Source organism: Nomascus leucogenys, chromosome 9, assembly GCF_006542625.1.
Source record: "Nomascus leucogenys isolate Asia chromosome 9, Asia_NLE_v1, whole genome shotgun sequence".
NCBI classification, from domain to species: Eukaryota; Metazoa; Chordata; class Mammalia; order Primates; family Hylobatidae; genus Nomascus; species Nomascus leucogenys.
The window spans coordinates 84424032-84445029 of NC_044389.1; the positions used below are offsets into that span (position 1 = coordinate 84424032).

Consider the following 20998-nt stretch of genomic DNA (forward strand, 5'->3'; position numbering starts at 1 on the left):
CTCTCTTTCTCTCTCTCTCTTTTTCTTTCTTAAACGAGGGTCTGCTCTGTCTCCCAGGCTGGAATTCAGTGGCGATCTCAGCTCACTGCAGCCTTGATCTTCCAGGCTCAAGCAATCCTCCCACCTCAGCCTCCCGAGTAGCTGTGACTACAGGCTAATTTTTGTAGAGATGGGATCTCTCCATGTTACCCAGGCTGGTCTGGAACTCCTGGGCTCAACCAATCCACCTGCATCGGCCTCCCAAAGTGCCGGGGTTACAGGTGTCAGCCACTGCGCCTGGACCCTAGTTATTTAAGTCCTGTTACTGAGAAGTTCTTTCCAAGTGCCATAAACTAATTTGGTATGATGGTACAGTATGGTGTGACATCACATAATACTTATAGTATGACATAGTACTTACAGCGTGGTATATCTGGCATGGATTGAAATGGTATGCATTCCATGGGAAAGCCTATTAATAAAGTGGCAGAAATGTTTTATATTGTAAAAGTAATATAGTATTATTATAGAAAGTTGGAGATCATAAGAAAATAATTACATATGTAATATGGCATCACAATAGAATAACATATATTATCTTTTAAAATTTCTTTTCATGCTTTATTATGTATACAACTTTGATACTGTTAAAATTTTAATGTGTATATAATTTTGTATCCTGCTTTTGTAATTGTTATAATATAATAAGCACTTTCTATGTTGCCACAATATTTTTTAAATGACTACGTGATTTTTATTAATATTTTCTATTTTAATTACTTTTTGTTGGGCAATCAAGTTGTTTTCTTTCAAATTTTCAATAAAGTCCTTCCAGCCAGTCGCCTAGTAAATAATTTTAATGAAAAGCCCAATTTACATTCTTACCTAATCTGTAGATTTATATACTCACTACAATGGGTTGGTTGATGTTTATATGACCAATATTTGATCAAATGTCAATACTTGTAAAGAGAAATTTATTTAAAAGGAATTTTTAAAACTGTAGTTTACCTTAAAGCTTTTACACTAAAAGACAAGAGTCTACCATACATACAGTTAGCTGTCTGACAAATGCTTTTTAATGAAAATTATATTAAATTCATACTAACTCTTCTGAAGGTAAACTAAAAAAATATACAAAATTAGGAAGACAGAAAACCTGTCATTACTTCCTTTTCCCCATCAAATTGTTATCTAAATGCAGTGAAGAAATCTTGTAAACCCTACCAAAAATTACAGGTTGCACGTTTTGGTTTGACTTGTATACCCTTAGAATAAAAGGTAGTAAAATGCCTAGATCATTTTTCTTTGCAACTTCTCATGCCTAATCCTAATTTATCAAGACAAATGCTTTAATCTCTTTACTCTTAAAAAAAAGGTAAAAGCAGATTTATGTAAAAATAGTTTAGTTGTAACAATTCACTCTCAAGACAATATTTAAGACCTCGGCTGCTCCTAACTTGTTCTTTTGTTCTTTCTGCACAATCATGCAACTGAACACCATACCCCCCAAAAAAGTCATCTTACTTGTATTTTATTAGCTAGATTGAGAAATATGAAAGGGTAATTGAAATAAATATTATTCAAAGGAGTTAGTATTTGTTAAATTAAGTTAAACTTGTACATATGGCAAAGCTAAAACTGGTACAGTTTTCTGGGAAAACATTCCTTGAGCTAACTTCCAGAACAGCAGAAAATCCAGCTGCCTGGGTTACCTGAGATATAAATGGATTCACATTTAGGCAAAAGGATGACAGAAGTGAGGTGATAGTTAAATGGCATACCTGTTAAATGATGATGCTCAACCTCTCTCCTCTGGCAGGGATGGCACATAGAATTCTACTGCTAACTGCATTTCACGAACTGCATTTGAGTGTGGAGGCCTATAAAAAGCAAATGGTATAAGAAGCAAGATCTCAATTGTTATCTGTGCTTTTTGCTGCTGAACCAATTAGCCCTCTGGCTAACTTGTGCTTCTCCAATTCCTCTGGGATTTCATGCTCCATCATCCTCGAAGGAAGATTTTGAGTATAGGATCTGTTGACATCTTAGTTCTGGGGGAATAGATTCTGAAGAGAAAAGACAAGTCAAGAAAGCTTCTGTGTTGAATGGAAATGGTGAGAAGGGAAAAAGTAAAAAAGAAGAAAGAAAAAGAAAGAAAGAAAGAAAGAAAGAAAGAAAGAAAGAAAGAAAGAAAGAAAGAAAGAAAGCCAGCCAGCCAGCCCCTGTGGGAATCAGAATTATTGGCCACAGAGAAATTTTCTGTGCACATGAATCTTTTTGGAAAGAAACCCTCTCCGTGTGCCTTATTACAGTCCTTCTCAAAACGGAGAGGAACATTACAGGTCATTCCAGAACAACCCCAAAGCTCAAGTCCTCTTCAGACATATAACATTTGCTATCAAATACTTGAAACCTCTTTTCCAGAACAATCAATCCTAGTTATATCAACAAATTCTTATTACTGTAGAATTTGAATGCCCTCCCCATTTCCCAAATCCTTGTTAATATTGTCTGGATAGTCAAATTCATCTGTTTCTTTCTTGAAGAAGCAGTCCCAGAAATGGGTATATCCCTCCAGGGATAGCTCACTGGTATACAGTTGGGTAGGACTGGCTATTCTCTCCTTTCAGACTCTGTGGGCATATTTAGATTTGATAGTATATTAAGATGTGTTACCTACCCCTCCTGAAATAATACAAAAAGTATGTTGCACTTAATGGAAATATGTAAATGAGAAGATACAAACTCAAATGAGTTCCAGCAGCCAGGCAGGTAGCAGACATGTGTTGTCATCCAGGAACTCTAATGTGTGGCGAGGATTGCAGTAACCCAGAGAGCACATAGCATCCTTAAAGTCATGCAGGCCTATTTATGTCTTTAAACACCATGGCGGACAAGGGAAACACTGAGTTCACCCATGGTTTGCCAGTTTGCTACCACTGTTCCTCAAGCCAGGCCACAAATTCCTTTTGTGCTGAGCAAATAATACATAGCATGCTCCGAAATAAACTCTTTTGAAAAGGAAGCATTTTACTACAAAATGACTGATTATTTATTTAAAATCTTTCAAAAATAAATTTTCAAATGATCCTAAGCCTTTTGTGACATTTGGATGTTGGTTAACATCTCCTTTCCCAAAGATAGAAAGACCGTTTATTCTAAAGATATTTATTGTTAATATTAATGTTAACATTTATTTAGCTTACTGTGTGGCAGGCACTATGCTAAGTGTTTTGCGCACATGATTTCTGATAATCCTCAGAAACAGAAGACAAAATTGGCACTGCCGTCAACTAGTGAAGTATATAACTTTTGCTACTGCCCTTTCTCTCCTTGTCCTTTTCTGTGTCTCAGTAATGAGACACTTTTTTTTCACCCATAAGACTAGTTTCCAGGCACCTCCATCTTTAGAAAGAAACCCATTAAAAATGTACGGGTTTATTCTTTGACTGCTCATAGAGAGTTAAGAAGAAGCTACTCCAATGGCTTATTTGTAGAGTGCTTTTGTTCCCAGTTGTCTACACCTGGACTTTCTGTTAATGCACCCTCCCCTTGTATTTTAGACAGAGCTCGGATAGAGAGTCCAGCCTTTTCTACTCTCAGGGGCTGTCTAACTGATGGTCAGGAAGAACTCATCCTCCTGCAGGAGAAAGTCAAGAATGGGAAAATGTCTATGGATGAAGCTCTGGAGAAATTTAAACATTGGCAGATGGGAAAAAGTGGCCTGGAAATGATTCAGCAGGTAATATTGGCCCAGTGTTATCTGGGACATTCCCTCACTTGTGGAGCCCCTAGTTTGTTAATGTTTAATTTTCATGAGGAATACAGGTAACTGTTCTTTTATTTTTAACTAGCCACTAAGGAAGACACTTCAAGAAATCAAATAATGTCTGATGAAGTCAATCCTCTAACCCAGTATACCAAAGCTAATACCTAATCAGCTTATAATACCTGTCTTTAGTATAGTGAGTGTTTTTTGAATCTCGTTGCTGAAATTAAGGTAAAGCATCTTTGCGCTGAAGAGTGTATTATGTATTATGTATGCCAGGCTTAAAAGGAAAGGAGTGAGACAATGATTAAAATCACACTAAGCAACAGTCCTAAATAAAAGGCAATAAGTTTTTATCTTCTTTCTCCTTAAACTTTTGTTTTTATATATGTACACATACACACATTCACATATATATGTTCAAATATTACGTTAAAATAAGCTCATCTTCTGTAAATATAATTTACCTCCTGAGATGGGATTGGAGGACATGGTTCTGAGATGAGAATGAAAACAAAATATACCACACACACACCCCTTGACATTCCTTAGTGAGAGATAACACAGTCATATTCCCATATTCCATCTCTTTTCACTCCAAAAATATTTTAACAATTTTTTTTCTTCTTATCATGGAAATCCCATTGCTTCAGAACCCAGTTCTAGATAGCTGTTTGATTAAACACATTCAATAAGCAAACTTGGGCCAAAGTATAAATAATTGATAATAGCTTAATATTGTAACTTTCCCAAGAGATAATTTTTATTTAAAAGACGATGCTTAGGAAAACATTTTTAAACAATAAAAAAGAATCAAAATAGAGAAATTTCAAACAATATAGTATATAGGCCAGGGGACTTTCCCAGTACATCTGAGATCATGGCTTGTTAGAAACCACCTGTCTCTAAGGGCAGTTATGGTTGTGGGTTGGTGGCTGAACCTCATCCAGATTTTGCGACACTAAGCAAAGGCAGTTATTTTGCCAAATAAATACTTAAGAATACTGATTGTAGAATTCTGCAACTCTTCATTGTTCATGATCAGAATTAAACATTGCTTCTCAATCATGTCAATGTCATCACCAATACACATGTGTTTAGGTGCAGACCTACAAATCACTTTCCTAGCAATGTTACATTGTATAGATTTTGTTGAAGTAAGTCAGTTGTATTTCATCCTCTTGAGACCCTTAAATAATAATGTTTTCCATTTAGAGTTATCCAACCTAAATATCATTTTGGAAATTATTTCACTAGTTGCTTCATTAAACCCTGGTTGTTTCCATTTTGTTGGTATACCTAAATTTAATCTTGTTTTAGGAAGAATTTAAGGTGCTTCATACTCACTACTTAGAGACTGATCTGACTCACCTAATAATAAGGTGATAATGGGATAATGAATATTGTTCGTGCTTATTTTTAAAAAATTATTTTTTAAAAAATAAAGGCCAACAGATACTAAGATTACTTTCCATAAGCAACAAAGTTTAATGACTTGGTCTGAATTCTGTCAGAGGAATCAGTCAGTCCTTAACATAAGGGACTGGGCTAAAATCCAAACAAACAACAAAAAGATGAATATTCCTCCTGTTTCCTCAACACACACACATGCAAACAAATATGCATTCCTATGTACTTTTCAACATTTTTCTTGCAGCTTGGAAAAGTATTTGTTTGTATCCTATGAATATAAATGAAGTTATCAGAGGTAACTGAAGTCATATTATTATTGATGAAGGAATTAATCTAGGAAACTAAGAAAAAAATGGCACAAACATGGAGTTAATAGGGGAAGCTGGTTTCCAGAATAACTAAGAATCATGTAGAATCCCTGGCGTTGAAGATGAAATGGTGGAGAATGAAAAACCTTGCCCTTCACTCTCCTCACTCCTACTCACAGTCACGGAGTGCCTGAAGAAGAGTTTGGCACCACTGGTAGGAGAGATCTGTAAGGCAATGGAAACAGCTAAATAGGAAAAGTGCCTAGGACATAGGTGCGGGCAAGGACTTCATGTCTAAAACACCAAAAGCAATGGCAACAAAAGCCAAAATCGACAAATGGGATCTCATTAAACTAAAGAGCTTCTGCACAGCAAAAGAAACTATCATCAGAGTGAACAGGCAACCTACAGAATGGGAGAAAATTTTTGCAACCTACTCATCTGACAAAGGGCTAATATCCAGAATCTACAATGAACTCCAACAAATTTACAAGAAAAAAACAAACAACCCCATCAAAAAGTGGGCAGAGGACATGAACAGACACTTCTCAAAAGAAGACATTTATGCAGCCAAAAAACACATGAAGAAATGCTCATCATCACTGGCCATCAGAGAAATGCAAATCAAAACCACAGTGAGATACCATCTCACACCAGTTAGAATGGCCATCATTAAAAAATCAGGAAACAACAGGTGCTGGAGAGGATGTGGAGAAATAGGAACACTTTTACACTGTTGGTGGGACTGTAAACTAGTTCAACCATTGTGGAAGTCAGTGTGGCGATTCCTCAGGGATCTCGAACTAGAAATACCATTTGAGCCAGCCATCCCATTACTGGGTATATACCCAAAGGACTATAAATCATGCTTCTATAAAGACACATGCACACGTATGTTTATTGCGGCACTATTCACAATAGCAAAGAGTTGGAACCAACCCAAATGTCCAACAACGATAGACTGGATTAAGAAAATGTGGCACATATACACCATGGAATACTATGCAGCCATAAAAAATGATGAGTTCGTATCCTTTGTAGGGACATGGATGAAACTGGAAAACATCATTCTCAGTAAACTATCGCAAGGACAAAAAACCAAACACCGCATGTTCTCACTCATAGGTGGGAATTGAACAGTGAGAACTCATGGACACAGGAAGGGGATCATCACACTCCGGGGACTGTTGTGGGGTGGGGGGAGGGGGGAGGGACAGCATTAGGAGATACACCTAATGCTAAATGACGAGTTAATGGGTGTAGGAAATCAACATGCCACATGGATACATATGTAACAAACCTGCACATTGTGCACATGTACCCTAAAACCTGAAGTATAATAATAAAATTTAAAAAATAAATAAATAAATAAATAGGAAAAGTGGTTTCTAGGTTTCCAGGAAAATCCTGAGGAAAGAGTACTATTCTTAAGTTCTGTTCTAAAACAAGATTATTAAATGTTAGCTTGTTTTACATTTTGCTTAAAAAGATAATGTTCAATATTTGGAAATCAAAGAAAGATCACAGATGTGCTAAGAGGAATCCTGTTATGTTCATCTGCTTTTAAGTCTCTGATTTTTAGAATTAGAACACTGGGAAGGAATGTGCCATACAGAGGCTGAGATGGGCCCAGGCATCAGCAAACCATCACTGTGTAGCCCTTCTGCTCTTGGACACCAAATAGCCAATATAGACCCCACAAGTATCAGGTTCGGAGAACAACTTCCCAAAGAATTGCACTCTAGGATCCAATCTTGACTCTACCACTTATAACTATGATTTGGGAACGTTACTGTACCTCTCTGCACCTCAGTTTCCATATCTACAAAATGGAGTGACGACATTTTACATCCACTTCATTAAGCTGTGAGAATTAAGTAAGATAACATGTGGAAAGTATCAAGGATGGCAATTGAGACATCGTAAGTAGCAAATTAATATCAAGTAGCAGCATTGGTATTGCTAATAGTAGTTGATGTCTTCGTCTTGATCCATAAAAATTTGAAAATCATAACTATGTCCTGGTTGTTTCCACATTAAGGAGAAATTACGACAACTACGAGATTGCATTATTGGGAAAAGGCCAGAAGAAGAAAATGTCTATAGTAAGTAAGATTCGCCTGCTATTCAAAAATAATAGAGTGATTAAGTTGAAAATTCAGGGACTGTGGAGATGAATGGGCCTGAGTTCAAATCTAAACCTCAACAATTCCCAGCCGTCTAACCTGGAGAGGGTCTTAATATCTGGTAGTCAAATTCCTTGTCTGCAAAATACGCATCTATAATTATACATGCATCTGAGGGTGCTTGTGTAAGTTAACATATAAAATACTTATCATATTCTCCGGTTTATAATAAAAGTTCATAATGAACCAGAGAATATGGTATTTTATATGTTATAAATATAATAAATGCTTGTTACTCTTTCTTTTGATGTCTATGTAAGTTGCAAATAGGACAACTCTGCTCAATTTTTTAATGATCCATTATATAAGAAATCAAGGCCAGGTGTGATGGCCCACACCTGTAATCCCAGCACTTTGGGAGGCCGAGGTGGGTGGATCACTTGAGGATAGGAGTTCAAGACCGGCCTGCCAAATGGTGAAACCCCATCTCTACTAAAAACATAAAAATTAGCCGGCCATGGTGGTGCATGCCTGTAATCCCAGCTACTCGGGATGCTGAGGCAGGAGAACCCCCCGGGAGGTGCAGAGATTGCAGTGAGCCAAGATCACAGCATTACACGCCAGCCTGGGTGACAGAGCAAGACTCCATCTCAAAATGAAAAAAAAAGAAAAAAAATCAAATGATTAAAGAGACATGCTTTTTAATAAGGTAAAATATTAATACAGTGAATTCTCACAATTGTCAACGTGTGTATCATTTTAAAATTTCTAGTAATTGAAAGTTGCTCTGGCAGTGGAGGTTAGGGGAGGGGATACTAAGCTAATCAAACATTATTAAGATGGTAAAACTTTTGCTAAAATAAACAACACATTCCAAAATTAAAAATAAATTATGTTATCACTATCTGACCACTGTTTCCCCAAGACTGTCCCCCTGCACAGATAATTAAAAACTAGCAGCCACTAAAAGAGTGTGAAAGCTTCCATCTCTTCCATTTTCATTAATATTGCATAGCTCTTAGCTAGTCCTTCGTGTTGAAATTCAATTTCTCTTCATATTATACAGTTATCTATTTTTCTAGACAGAATTCTTACAGTTATCTATTTTTCTAGAGAGAATTCTTTAAGCACTTTAAAATGTTTTCTAAAACACAAATATACTTTCTAAAATAATTAAGGTCATAAAGACATGGCCGTCTTACAGGTGACAGACACCTCCATTCTAATATGAATAAGATTAAAATTTTAATGATTTATAAAATTACAAGTTATATAAATAATTTTACCAAGGAGCATTAAAAAGCTAACATTTATTATCTCTTATACATTATTGCTTCTTACAATAACTCTATGAGGTGGGCAATATTTCCAATTTATAAATAAGGAAACTGAGGTCCTGAGAAAGTGAAAAGTTAAAGGACACATATGAAGTGAGAAGCCATTTCTGTTTAATTCAAAATCAATGCTCTTAATTATCAGTGCCTTAATTATGAATCAATTAGTTCTCCTTTCAGCCACACTGAAATTAATAATACTACACAAATCTTTCTATTGCACAGGACACTATTACTAGGCAAATATATGAAGCAAGCGATATTAGGAGGCAGACAGTAGGTAGCCAAAGACTATGAATAATTCTAGAGACAAGCAGTACTCATGAGGTGGGTCTCATTATGGCCCAGGCCTCTGCCAGAGGAATATTTCCTGACTACACTCTGAGCAAAGCAAAGAAGTTCTGTTGAACTGAGAAGGCAGAGATCTTAGTTCAGGGCAGCTGAAGCTGCTAGAATATGTGTGGTGGGTCACTGAGAGCAGGTGGCTGTGTAGAGAGGTAGCCTAAGAGGTCCATGGGAAGGATTCCACAAGTCTGTGGCTGAGAGATGAGTTGTAAATGTGCAAAGCAAGACAGTCAAGGCATGCAAGACAGCAACTTCTAGGGCATTGAAAGCAAAAGAGAGACACTAGAGGTTGAGCAGAGTTGAGGAAAAGCCAGCCTGGGAGTGTTTAATTTCTGGCCCTGTCAAATTAGGGAGATCTTAACACCTCCATAAAATACCTGACATTCTGCTGTGACACCCAAAAGATGTAAGAACCATGATTTAGAGTAAGATCTACTCTAGACATGCCCTAACAAAATCTCAAACCAAGCCCCAACAAGATCTATCTGGGAGACAGAGTTTGTAGGATGACTGAATCTACAAACTCAAGGCCTTAAAAAGAAAACACCTTGGGCTTTCTATCACAAAAAGCCCATGGTGAAAAAGAATAAAATTAAGTCTATACAAGTTCTTGACAGTAATCGAGCTGCCTACTAAAACGAGAACATACTGTCATCAGAAGAATATTCTAGAATCCAGAATATACAACACATTATCTGTAATGTCCAGTGTTCAATTAAAAAAAGAAGACACACAAAGAAACAGGAAACTATAATCTTTATGAAGAAAAAGAAACTACAGACGGAACCTGAGATGTTGGATGTTGTTGATCTTAACAAATAGACTTTAAAACACCTCTTATAAACACTGAATTCGTGAAAAATGTGGTTTTAAGGAGAGAATAAATAGGGAATCTAAGCAGAAAAAAAAATGAAACTATATAAAAGAACCAAGTAGAAAGTATAGAAAGTAAAAGTACAATAAAATAAATAAAACTTAATCAGATGAACTTATTATCAAATTGGAGATGACAAATTAAGAGTTAGTAAACAAAATTAAGACAGACCAATAGAAATTATGCAATTTGATTTTCAGAGAGATAAAAGGACTTCAAAAATGACAGAGTCCCAGCAACATTTAGGACAATATAATGCATTCTAAAATGCATGTAATTAGAACCCAAAAGGAGAAAAGAGTGAAAAGAGGCAAAACATTTTTAAAAAAATGATGACCAAAAACTTGCCAAATTCAATGCAAACCACTTGCATATTGTTGAAAAAACTTTTAAAAATGAAAATTAGCATAACTGTTAAAAGAAGGACTTCTAGGCAATTTATTTTCAAGCTACTTTAAGCCAAGGTAAAAAGAAATTCTTGAAAGCAGCCAGAGAAAACACACGTTACATATAAAGGAAAAAAAATTCAATAATTTATTATCAGAAAAAATGGAGGATTAAAGACAATACAATAACATCTATTTTTTTTTTTTCCTCAAGATGGAGTCTCGCTCTGTTGCCCAGGCTGGAGTGCAGTGGCATGATCTTAGCTCACTGCGAGCTCCACCTCCTGGGATCACGCCATTCTCCTGCCTCAGCCTCCTGAGTAGCTGGGACTACAGGCACCCGCCACCACACCCGGCTAATTTTTTCTATTTTTTAGTAGAGACGGGGTTTCACCGTGTTAGCCAGGATGGTCTCGATCTCCTGCCCTCATGATCCGTCCACCTCGGCCTCCCAAAGTGCTGGGATTACAGGTGTGAGCCACCGTGCCCAGCCAATAACATCTTTAAAGTCCTAAAAAATTTAGAATTCTAAATCCAGAGGAAATATACCTCAAAAACATGATAAAATAAAGACATTTAAGATAAATGAAATGAGATAATTCATAGCAAAATTACAGTGGAATAAATGCTTAAAAATATCATACAAGGTGAAGGGATATTAACAAACAAACTCAGATTCTCACTGAGGGAATCTGTGGGAAAAAGAATACTGAAAATTATACAAAGCAGGTAGATATAAAATATGTTTTCCTTTTTCTCATAAATTACTTCAAAGACAATTGTTTAAAGCAAAAATAATGAAACTTAAGTTAGAAGTTATATAATAAGAAGGAAATATGAAAGCAATCATGCAAAGGACAGTGGAGGCAGACAAATAGAATTATATGTTTCCAAAATTGCTACGTGGTAAAGTGTAAAGATTCAGTTATAAAGTAGGAAGAGGAGAGGGTAAAGTAAGAAGTATGATGTGTCAACTGTAAGGCATGAAGTACCAAGGGGTATACTGCTGTCTCAAAATCTAAGTGAAAGATTCATGTTTTATTTTAAAAATAGAAAGAAATCAGTAAAAAAATAGATAAAAAGAACTATACTTAGGAAACCTATAGAGGAAATAAAATAGATTATTAAAAAACTATTTGATTCACCAAAAATAAAGCAGGAAAGTAGAAAAAGAGGAACATAAAAAAATGGAAAAGTGAAGAACCAAGAACAAGATGGTAGTATTTAACTAAGCCATATCATAATTATATTAAAGGTGACTGAATTAAATGCTTCTTTTAAAAATCAGACATTTTCAGCCTGGAAACAAAAGCAATATCCAAACTTATGCTGTCTAAAAGACATACATATAAAACACAGATAGTTTGAAAGTAAAGTATGGTAAAAGGTTCCTACGACAATAGTAAACATAAGCATAAGAAAGCTGGCATGGCTATATCAATATAAGACAAGATAAATTTCAAAATAGAGAGTATTACAAAAGATAAACAAGGATATTACATACAGATAAAATGGCAGTTCACTAGAAAGAGCGATTCTAAGTATCTGCATTACATAAAATAATTTTATATTATATATATGAATTTTACTAAAACTCCTGAAGCAAAATCTGACAGTACTCAGAGATGTTTTCACTTCTTTCTTACTAATTAATAGAACAAATAGACAAAAATCAATAGAGATACAGAAGACCTAAACAACACCATCAGCTAACTTGACCCAATTGACATTTACACAAAAAATTTTTTTTAAGTCAGAATACATATTTATTAAAGGTATACATGGAGGTTCACCAAGATGAAACATAGGCTAGATAATCAAAAAAGTTTCAGTAAATTTCGAAGGACTGAAATCTTCAGAGTATATTCTCTAAAAAATTTCAGTCTTTTAGAATCTTATATTCTCTTACCACAGCAGAAGTAATTTAGAAATCAGTTAAGAATTATATATCTAGAACATCTCCCAATATATTTAGGAATTAAACACAACATTCAAAATAACATGAGGGTCAAATAAGAAATCATAAGAAAGTATTTCAACCTGAATAATAATGAAAAAAAATCAAAATTTGTGAAATGCAGGTAAAACAAGTATGTAGTTAACAGTTAACTAAAGGGAAATGTATTACTATAAATATCATACTAGAAAATAACAAAAAGCTTTAAGTCAATGATTTAAGTTTCCACTTTAGAAAAATAGAAAATGAAAAGCAAACTTTCAAAAAGAGGTAAGAGGAGAGAAATAATTAAGATCAGAAATCAGCAAAAAAGGAAAGAGATAAACAAGAAAATAAAATCAAAAGTAAGTTGTTTGAAAACATAAATAAATTTGATAAGCCCGTGGGAAGAATGATCAAGGAAAAAAAAAAGACAAGAAGATACCTAAATTAGGAATTAAATTGGGTTGCTACAACAGATCCTACAGACATTAAAAGGATACTAAGGGCCAGGCACGGTGGCTCTGGCCGGGTGCAGTGGCTCACGCCTGTGATCCCAGCACTTTGGGAGGCTGAGGCAGGTGGATCATCTGAGGTCAAGAGTTCAAGACCAGCCTGGCCAACATGGTGAAACCCCGTCTCTACTAAAAATACAAAAAATTAGCGAGGCGTGGTGGCATGCACCTGTAATCCCAGCTATTCCGGAGGCTGAGGCTGGAGAATCGCTTGAACCTAGGAGGTGGAGGTTGCAGTGAGCCAAGATTTCTCCACTGCACTCCAGCCTGGGCAACACAGCAAGACTCCATCTCAAAAAAAAAAAAAGATACTAAGAAAATATATAGTTAACTTTCTGCCAATACATTTAACAACTTAGACCAAAAAAGACAAATTACTTGAAAAACAAAACTTGCCAAAATTGACTCAAAAAATAAAATTCCACACTCCTCTGAGTATACCTCTTTGTACAATTCTCACTTTTAGAACTTTGTTAATATTTTACTTATTCAGTAAATGAGGACAAGGCAGAGATAGGAGGCAAAATGGAATATAAGCAAAAAAAAATGTATTATGGATAATGAGAGCCAGGTTTTTTATTGTCTGAGAAATCAGTTATAATTAAGGAAAGAAGAAGGGCTAGAATGAATGCTATGCTATTGCACTGGAATTGGAAGTAAAAGTATAACAAATAATTACAGAGCGATAAAAATAGAAATATAGTTGTGTGTACAAGTATGTATATTTCTTTAACTCTTTCAGCGGAGAGGACCTAGAGGCAGTGACAGCCCAGCATCAAGGAGCACATCTAGTACCCATGTCTTAGTTTATGAAAGCAAGTGGCCCAGAAGCATGTGAAAAGATAATATCATTAAGCATTAGCAGAAGGCAAATTCAACTTCAACGATATACCAATACACAAAAACTATAATGTATTACCATTTCAGAAAACTGTTGGTTAGGATGTGGAACTGGATATACATTGTATGCATTGCTTATGGGAATATAAAGTGGAGTGATAACTGTGGAGAAGTCAAATATGCACTTACCATATGACCTAGTCATTCCACTCCAGGTTTTTTTCCAAGACAAATAAATGCTTGTGTTCACACAAAGACTTGTTCACAAAAGTTCGTGGCAGTTTCATTCATAATATGCAAACTGGAAACAATTAAACTGGGTTATTACAACATATGCAAATGTCCAATGGAAGAATACATGCTTATACTGTGATATATTTATGCTATGGAATACTATTTAGCAATAAAAAGGAATACTTACTATTATAACAACAATATAAATGAATCTCACAAACATTACACATACTGAATGAAAGATAACATATAAAAAGGATGGATCAGACACAAGGGAATCAAACACAAAGGAATACTACATGCTGTAGTATTCCATCTATCTGGATTCTAGATAAAACTAATCTAGACAAAATTGTAGAAGTAGAAATTGTTAGGGGCGGCGAATATCCAGGTTACCAGCAGCAAATCCATACAGGCCTGCAGCAACCTCAATTCTTGTCTCCTCAGAAGAAAGAATTTGACAGAGGGGCATAAGGCAGAAAAAGAGACTTGAGGCAAGTTTCAGAGCAGGAGTGGAAATTTATTAAAAAGCTTTAGAGCAGGAAGGAAAGAAAAGTACATTTGAAAGAGACCCAAGCAGGCACTGTGGAGGTCAAACCCCCTGTTTAACCTTGATTCTAAGACTTTATATGCTGGCCAACTTCCAGCATCTTGCACCCCTTTCCCTTCATTCTTCCCTAAGGGTGAACTGCCCACATGCACGGTGTCCTCCTTACACTTGGGAAGTGAGCATGCGCAGTGTGTTCAGAAAGTTGTATGCATGCCCACCTGAGGCTTTCTTTTCTTTTCCAGTGGAATGCCCCTGGAAGGTCATACTCCACCATTTTATCTCTTAATGTGCATGCTGGAGCTCACTCACCTAATTACTGAGAATTTATTGGAAGTTGATTACCAATTTCGAGTGTTTTTATCTGATTGGGAAATTGCCTCTGCCTGGCACCTGTGATCAATTATCACTTTAGTGAGACAACTCTGGACCATCAGCAAATTCCCTCTCCCTGGCACAGGCTGCCAATTATCATTTTTAGAAAGGCAGTGTGATAACTGCTGAACCATCACCTAATGGTCGCCTGACATTCCTGGTGGGTGGTGTGGAGCCCTCTCCTGCCTTGTTCATGCCTGGCTAGCTACCTACTGCAACAAAATCAGATCGGGGGGTGCTATGAGTAATGTTTGAGTGAAGATTGACGTAAGGGGGAGTTAGGGAATATTCTATGGAGATAAAATGGTCTCTATCCTCATGAAGTTGGTACATATGTTACATGGCCATATGTATTTCTCAAAAATCATCAACCTCTTTCCTTATAAATAATTGAATTATATGTAATTATTCCTGAATAAAGTTGATTTTTAAAAAGAATGAAGTAGCTCAAGCTAGGGGAATATCAAGGCAGGGCAGCAAGCTTGTGTTAATGTCAAACATATCTAAAATAATACCTTGAGACAAAGGTAGGGAGAGAAAAGGACAAAAGTAATAAAAGGCATGGTTTCACTCACAGTGGCTGGAGGTAGAGAAATTTGGGGTTGATATTTTTAGATCAGATTGTGAGATTTCATAGCAACCTCAAAGACAAGAAGTAGTCCAACAATAAAAAAAGAAGAGAGAGAGAATTTAAGATAAATATTGAACAAAACTCAGTAGAACATGCTTTTTTTTTGTCTTCTAGATAAACTCACCATTGTGCACCATCCAAGTGGTAAGTGCTTGGTATTTCTTGAAGGATCTAAGACTAAAACAAAGTACAGAGTAAATCAATTTCAATATTAATGCAAACCTAATGTGATTAAGCAAGTCAGTGTAAAAATTCACACAGATTTTATATTTATATGTGAAACAACTTGACATCCAAAATAAACGTGAAGCAACTATAAAATAGAAACACTGAAGGCATCATAACATAATAAAAGGACCGTGAGTTTGGAATTCTTGATTGAGCCTGCTGTTCTCAACTTACTAATTGTGACCTGTGGCAAGTCACTTACTCTCTGTGGGCCTCGGTTTTCTCATATGCAAAATGAGATAAGAATTGTACCATGGGGAATTGCTATAAAGACTGATAATGATATATGTAAATGGAAGCTCGTGCTTGATACTTGGGAGTTACAGATAAAGCAAATGAAATTTGAGAAACACTTGAGAGGGTAACTCATTTCCATGTAATAGGGGGATTGTGTGCTGATGGGAGAGTAAGGAGGAGCTAGAGGTCAGCTAGGGAGCTGTTGAATATTCTAGAAGCAACTCTCCATAGCCTGGACCAAACCACTGACTGTGAGAATGAAGAAGCCATAGAACTGGGCCCTGTGGCTGGGATGAGAAATGGAATGCCAGTGTTAAAGGCAGGAGGAGCAGTAGTCTAGGAGAGCAGGGAGTAGAAGGCGCAGGTTTTTGTGGAAAAGTGTGTTTTGTAATTGGCCAATCCTGGTGAACGTGGAAAAGAAAAGGAAGAAGGAGTAATCAAGTGGAGGTTGTTACTCAGCGGTGTTGGAAAGATTGTTTCTAAACTCCAGTGACTCCTGTAGGTCCTCAGTATCCTACCCAAGTCAATCCACATGGGCAGGAGAAATTAACAGCACATGCCAAGGGTGCCTTTTCGGTATCCCCCTTTTATCTTTCTAATAAGTTTTCTTTTCACCCGTATCCTACCTTTGTAGAAATCATTTTTAAGAAGTACTGAATAAATGAATCATCAAATTTGTGAATGAATAAAGAGGTAATAACTGAGTTTGTATTTCTAGGTAAGGAAACTGCCCACAATGAAAATATGTTTTATAATGTACACTTCGGCAATAAGGTAGGTTGTATTTATTTTGATTTCTATAAAATGCAAAGAAATAACTTCGTTAAAAAAGAACATGAGAGCCTTCTATCCTGTCTATGCTTTTAGACATTCTAACAAATTTGAACAAAATAGGTTAGGTGTGCCTTTGTGTGCAAAATCTGTGAGCATTTATTTAAGGAAATTATTTGGAAAAAAAACAAAGAGGGAACTCAAAGGAAAAAGCCACTGAGGCCAAAGTGTGGCTAAATTCAACATGTACAGACCAAAAAAATCTTAGAGGAATTATCAATACATGTGTTTTAACAATAGAAATATGATAAGTCTACTGTGTTTGAATCGCAATGTATACAGTCCTTAAACTCTAGGACGTTAGTAGGGAAAGTATAGCCCCAAAATATTATTGATTTAAATATGCATTACTTCACATCATAGAGTTAACTGAAAATAAATTGCTAACGAGAAGCTAATGATAACACTAAGCAAAGACAGCAGCAATGGAAAACCAAGACCAATCCAAGACAACACTGATAATGTCCTGACTACAATTTTTCTTCATAAAAATAATGTTATTCCAACTATCTGCATATATAATGTAACACACTTGCACTGCTACCGAGAGTCATGTAGCAGCTGGATTTCTTGCTAAAATCCTGAATTAGAGTCTTTGCTAAGTTCTTATAATGAACGAATTTTAATTTTCCAAAGTTTAATAACCCTTTAATTTAAGCTCCTTGTATATTTCAAATAAGTCATAAGTAATCATAAAAATCATTCACCCTTAAAAACTAATTGAAGCAGTTGCATTTTTTATTCTTCTGTAGCCCACCACCAAGCTGTGTGTATGTGTATATATGTATATATATATATATACACTATATAATATACATATATTATAGACTCATTAGACTCATTCAAATGTAGCAAAATTGTGGGGTGCACTATGGCCTTAGGGCTTATGAAAAAATCAGCCAAAGATTCTTCTATAAGAGCTGAAGGATTGCACAATCATGGCATATATTTTGGAGAGGAGATTTTGAATAAGAGCAAAAGAATACAAATTCCCAATGCTTAAACTGTTCTCCTTCAAAATGGAAAGAAAATTTGAATTCAATGACTCGGGTGCAGGTGAACTTTACAATAATTCTATTTCCTTTTAAAATGGAAGATTGTTTTGCCAGTTGCCTCTGCAAAGCTGTTTTTCCATGGCTGTGAAAGGCAACTATAACTTTGTCATATTTCTTTGTTCAACCTTAAAATAGAGACAAATCGAGAAATGCTAGCTCTGTATCTTTATTTTTTTTCAGCTTCCTGCTCGACCCCAAGTTGAAAAGGAATTTGGTTTCTGTTGCAAGAAAGATCATTAAAGAAGGTAAAATATTAGCTATGTATATTTTTTAGAAAACCTAAAGCAGCCTTGTTAGGGACTTGAAGGTATCATTCGTCTAAAAAACAGAATTCTTTAAATATTTCACTGTCTTCTCCTGAAAGGATTAACATGTATTTTTCAAGCTAAAGGTGATTTTTCTGTAGAAAGATTTATGTACAGGGGTGATTTAATGCCAATTAATCAATTTAAATTGATGAGCTATTATTCACTAATACATTTCCTATTTTCTCATTTCCAGGTTATTATAATGAAACTCACGAATCTACAGACATTTTGCTTTCAGGGTGAAGCAAGCTTGCATTTGGATTGCCTGCTCTCTTTAAAGCAAATTCATACTATGAAAGCAGAAACAAACCTTCAGATTTCAGAATTTGTTATTGGCAAAATTTATTCTCATTATACCTGCTTCAAATGGGTATATTACTATTAAAACAAAATACCATAGAGTAATTGCATTGTTTGAAAATTCTCGCATTTTACAATGCACTTCACCACTGAAACAAATAATTTCCATTTTGAAAATTAAAAGAAAACAGCACAGAGAAGTTAAACGCGGTGTAGCAAAGTTATGGGGTCTGCTTGAGGGCACTAACCTCAACAGATTATTCCTGCTCTCCTTAGAATAACCATGAAAATACAAATTTACTTAGCACATTTTTGCTTTTTAAGTAGCTGGTTCATTTTCTGAATTTCTCACATTCAGAGTTCCAGTCATTATTGTTACATCATGTTTGCAGAAACCTTGTCTTATTTAGTGTCTATTTGCATATAACCCTGAAAACGTTATTATTTGAAAACTTTTCTATATCTCAAATTAAGATACATTTTCACAACCTACCTTTGTATTAAGACTTGCAATTTTATCAACGTATTTCTTAGAAACAATTTACTAGCTTAGAGTAGAAAGCAATTTTATCATCATATAATTTTCATGTACAAATGCCACAAATAAATTGAATGTTTAAAGCTATGTCTGAGTTTTTAAAGTAAATTTATAAGAATTAGCCAATAAAATTGCTTCTTGGCCTTTTGGCTAAGATCAAGTGGAGTATTGGCCAATAGATTTTTCTGCTTACCGGTTTAAAGGGGGAAGTCTACCAAAAATTGTTTAAAATAAATAAACTTGATTAATATTACTGTATAGGGCTCATATAAACACAATTGTTTTTTTCTAGCTTCTAAACAGTGACAAGAATATACATTTAAAGCCATGCTACAAAGCACTTATCATGGGTTTCTTATAACTGTTAACATTCTCAAAATTAGCTCGTTTTAAAAAATAATACAGTAGCTTGATTAATCCCTAACAAAAACTGCCTTTGATTATGATATTTGGAAATTCAGTCCATAGTTTTACATCCAACATTTCAAGAACCGGCATGTCCTTTTACATACTAAGCCTCCATTTCTGTGGGCTGTCCCATCCAAAGATAAGAAAAAGAAATAAGACATTTCCTTGGAAATTTGGAGCATTTCTAAAAGAGCCGTAGCCACTGCCAGAAAGGAAAGGCCCAAATGTAAAATCTTCTGAAGACTTTGAATTGAATTTTCAGAGTTCGTATATCTTATCTTTTTCATCATCCCTTCTTCGAATTCAATATATTCCCAAGCCATTACTCCTAACTTAAGCCAAGAGCCATCCCCTTCCTTAGGTTATTAAATTTACCAGCACTCTGAGTTCTAGAGAAGTTTGAACTGGCATTGAATGTTATCAAAAGAGTTTTATTTTGAATATTAACTTGCTTATTTTCTACCTAGTCAATTTTCTGGGATAACAAAGAGGAAGCATTTAAACTGGTAGATTCTTAAGTGAGATAATTATGCTGCTCCGGACATTTGGCAATATCTGGAGACATTTATTATTTTCATGACTGGGGAAGAGGTGTTCCTGGCATCTAGTATGTATAGACCAGGGATGCTGATGAACATCCTATAATATGCAAGACAAAGAATTATCCAGTCCAAACTGTCAAGAGTTTTGAGACTGGGAAACCTTGACTTACACTATAAAGTAAAATGGGACTCATACTTAAAGCTATGTTGTTAAAATAAAATCAGTTTACTTTATACAGAATTTTCTGAAGGTAGAAACCCCTATGATAGAATAAGTGAATGTCATTATTTTGAAGTGCATATGGCTTAAGTTTAAATGGATCATTAAAAACAGTATTCAAAAAATGGATGAGTCTAATACATTTTCATAAATCAACATTAGAAGTATTCTGCCAATGGAACCTCTAATTTTTAGAAAATGAGACTATTCTCAGTATTTTCTAATGAGAATGACCTTGTAATCTGAGTCATTATATTCTATTTATGCACTAAGTATTTGCTCAGCTGAGTTCCTTCTTGTTTTCTCTAATGCTCAGGGTGTGTGATTTTAATAACTTGGACTTACCTGAATTTTCACTTCATACTGCTTTTCTAAAGGATAAATATTTAGGAAAGAGCTCTGCATCATAAGCCTAATTTAGTGAATCCCAGCTGATTAACACAGAGCTGATATGAGCCCCTGTTCACAGCCCTCTCTGTAGCTATACCTGCCAGCTACACTTGTTGGCCTGCCTTATTTTGTGGAGTTCACCTTTAAAAGTAGGGCAACCACATAAAAGAACACAAAGGGTAAGATTCTCAATACCTTAGACCTCAAATTTATAAATGATAGTGCATCATTTCCTCAATATTCTCATCTTCACAATGCAGATGATAATGTTCCTTACATAATTTTGTGGGTATTTAGTGACATGTATTTAAATGAGCAGTTACTAT

At 35.3% G+C, this 20998-nt stretch overlaps 1 protein-coding gene across 2 annotated transcripts in view; it reads left to right on the plus strand.

The window, feature by feature from the left end:
- Window positions 1-19272, plus strand: part of BANK1 (B cell scaffold protein with ankyrin repeats 1) — a 286645-nt gene extending 267373 nt beyond the window's left edge. For both annotated transcript variants that reach the window (XM_003257482.2, XM_030819171.1), the window contains 6 exons: window positions 3546-3724; window positions 7514-7577; window positions 15730-15759; window positions 16799-16854; window positions 18147-18211; window positions 18468-19272. In XM_003257482.2, the coding sequence (XP_003257530.2) occupies window positions 3546-3724; window positions 7514-7577; window positions 15730-15759; window positions 16799-16854; window positions 18147-18206 (389 nt within the window). In that variant the 3' untranslated portion in view covers window positions 18207-18211; window positions 18468-19272. The remainder of the gene's footprint in view (window positions 1-3545; window positions 3725-7513; window positions 7578-15729; window positions 15760-16798; window positions 16855-18146; window positions 18212-18467) is intronic.
- The last annotated feature ends 1726 nt before the right edge of the window (window positions 19273-20998 follow it).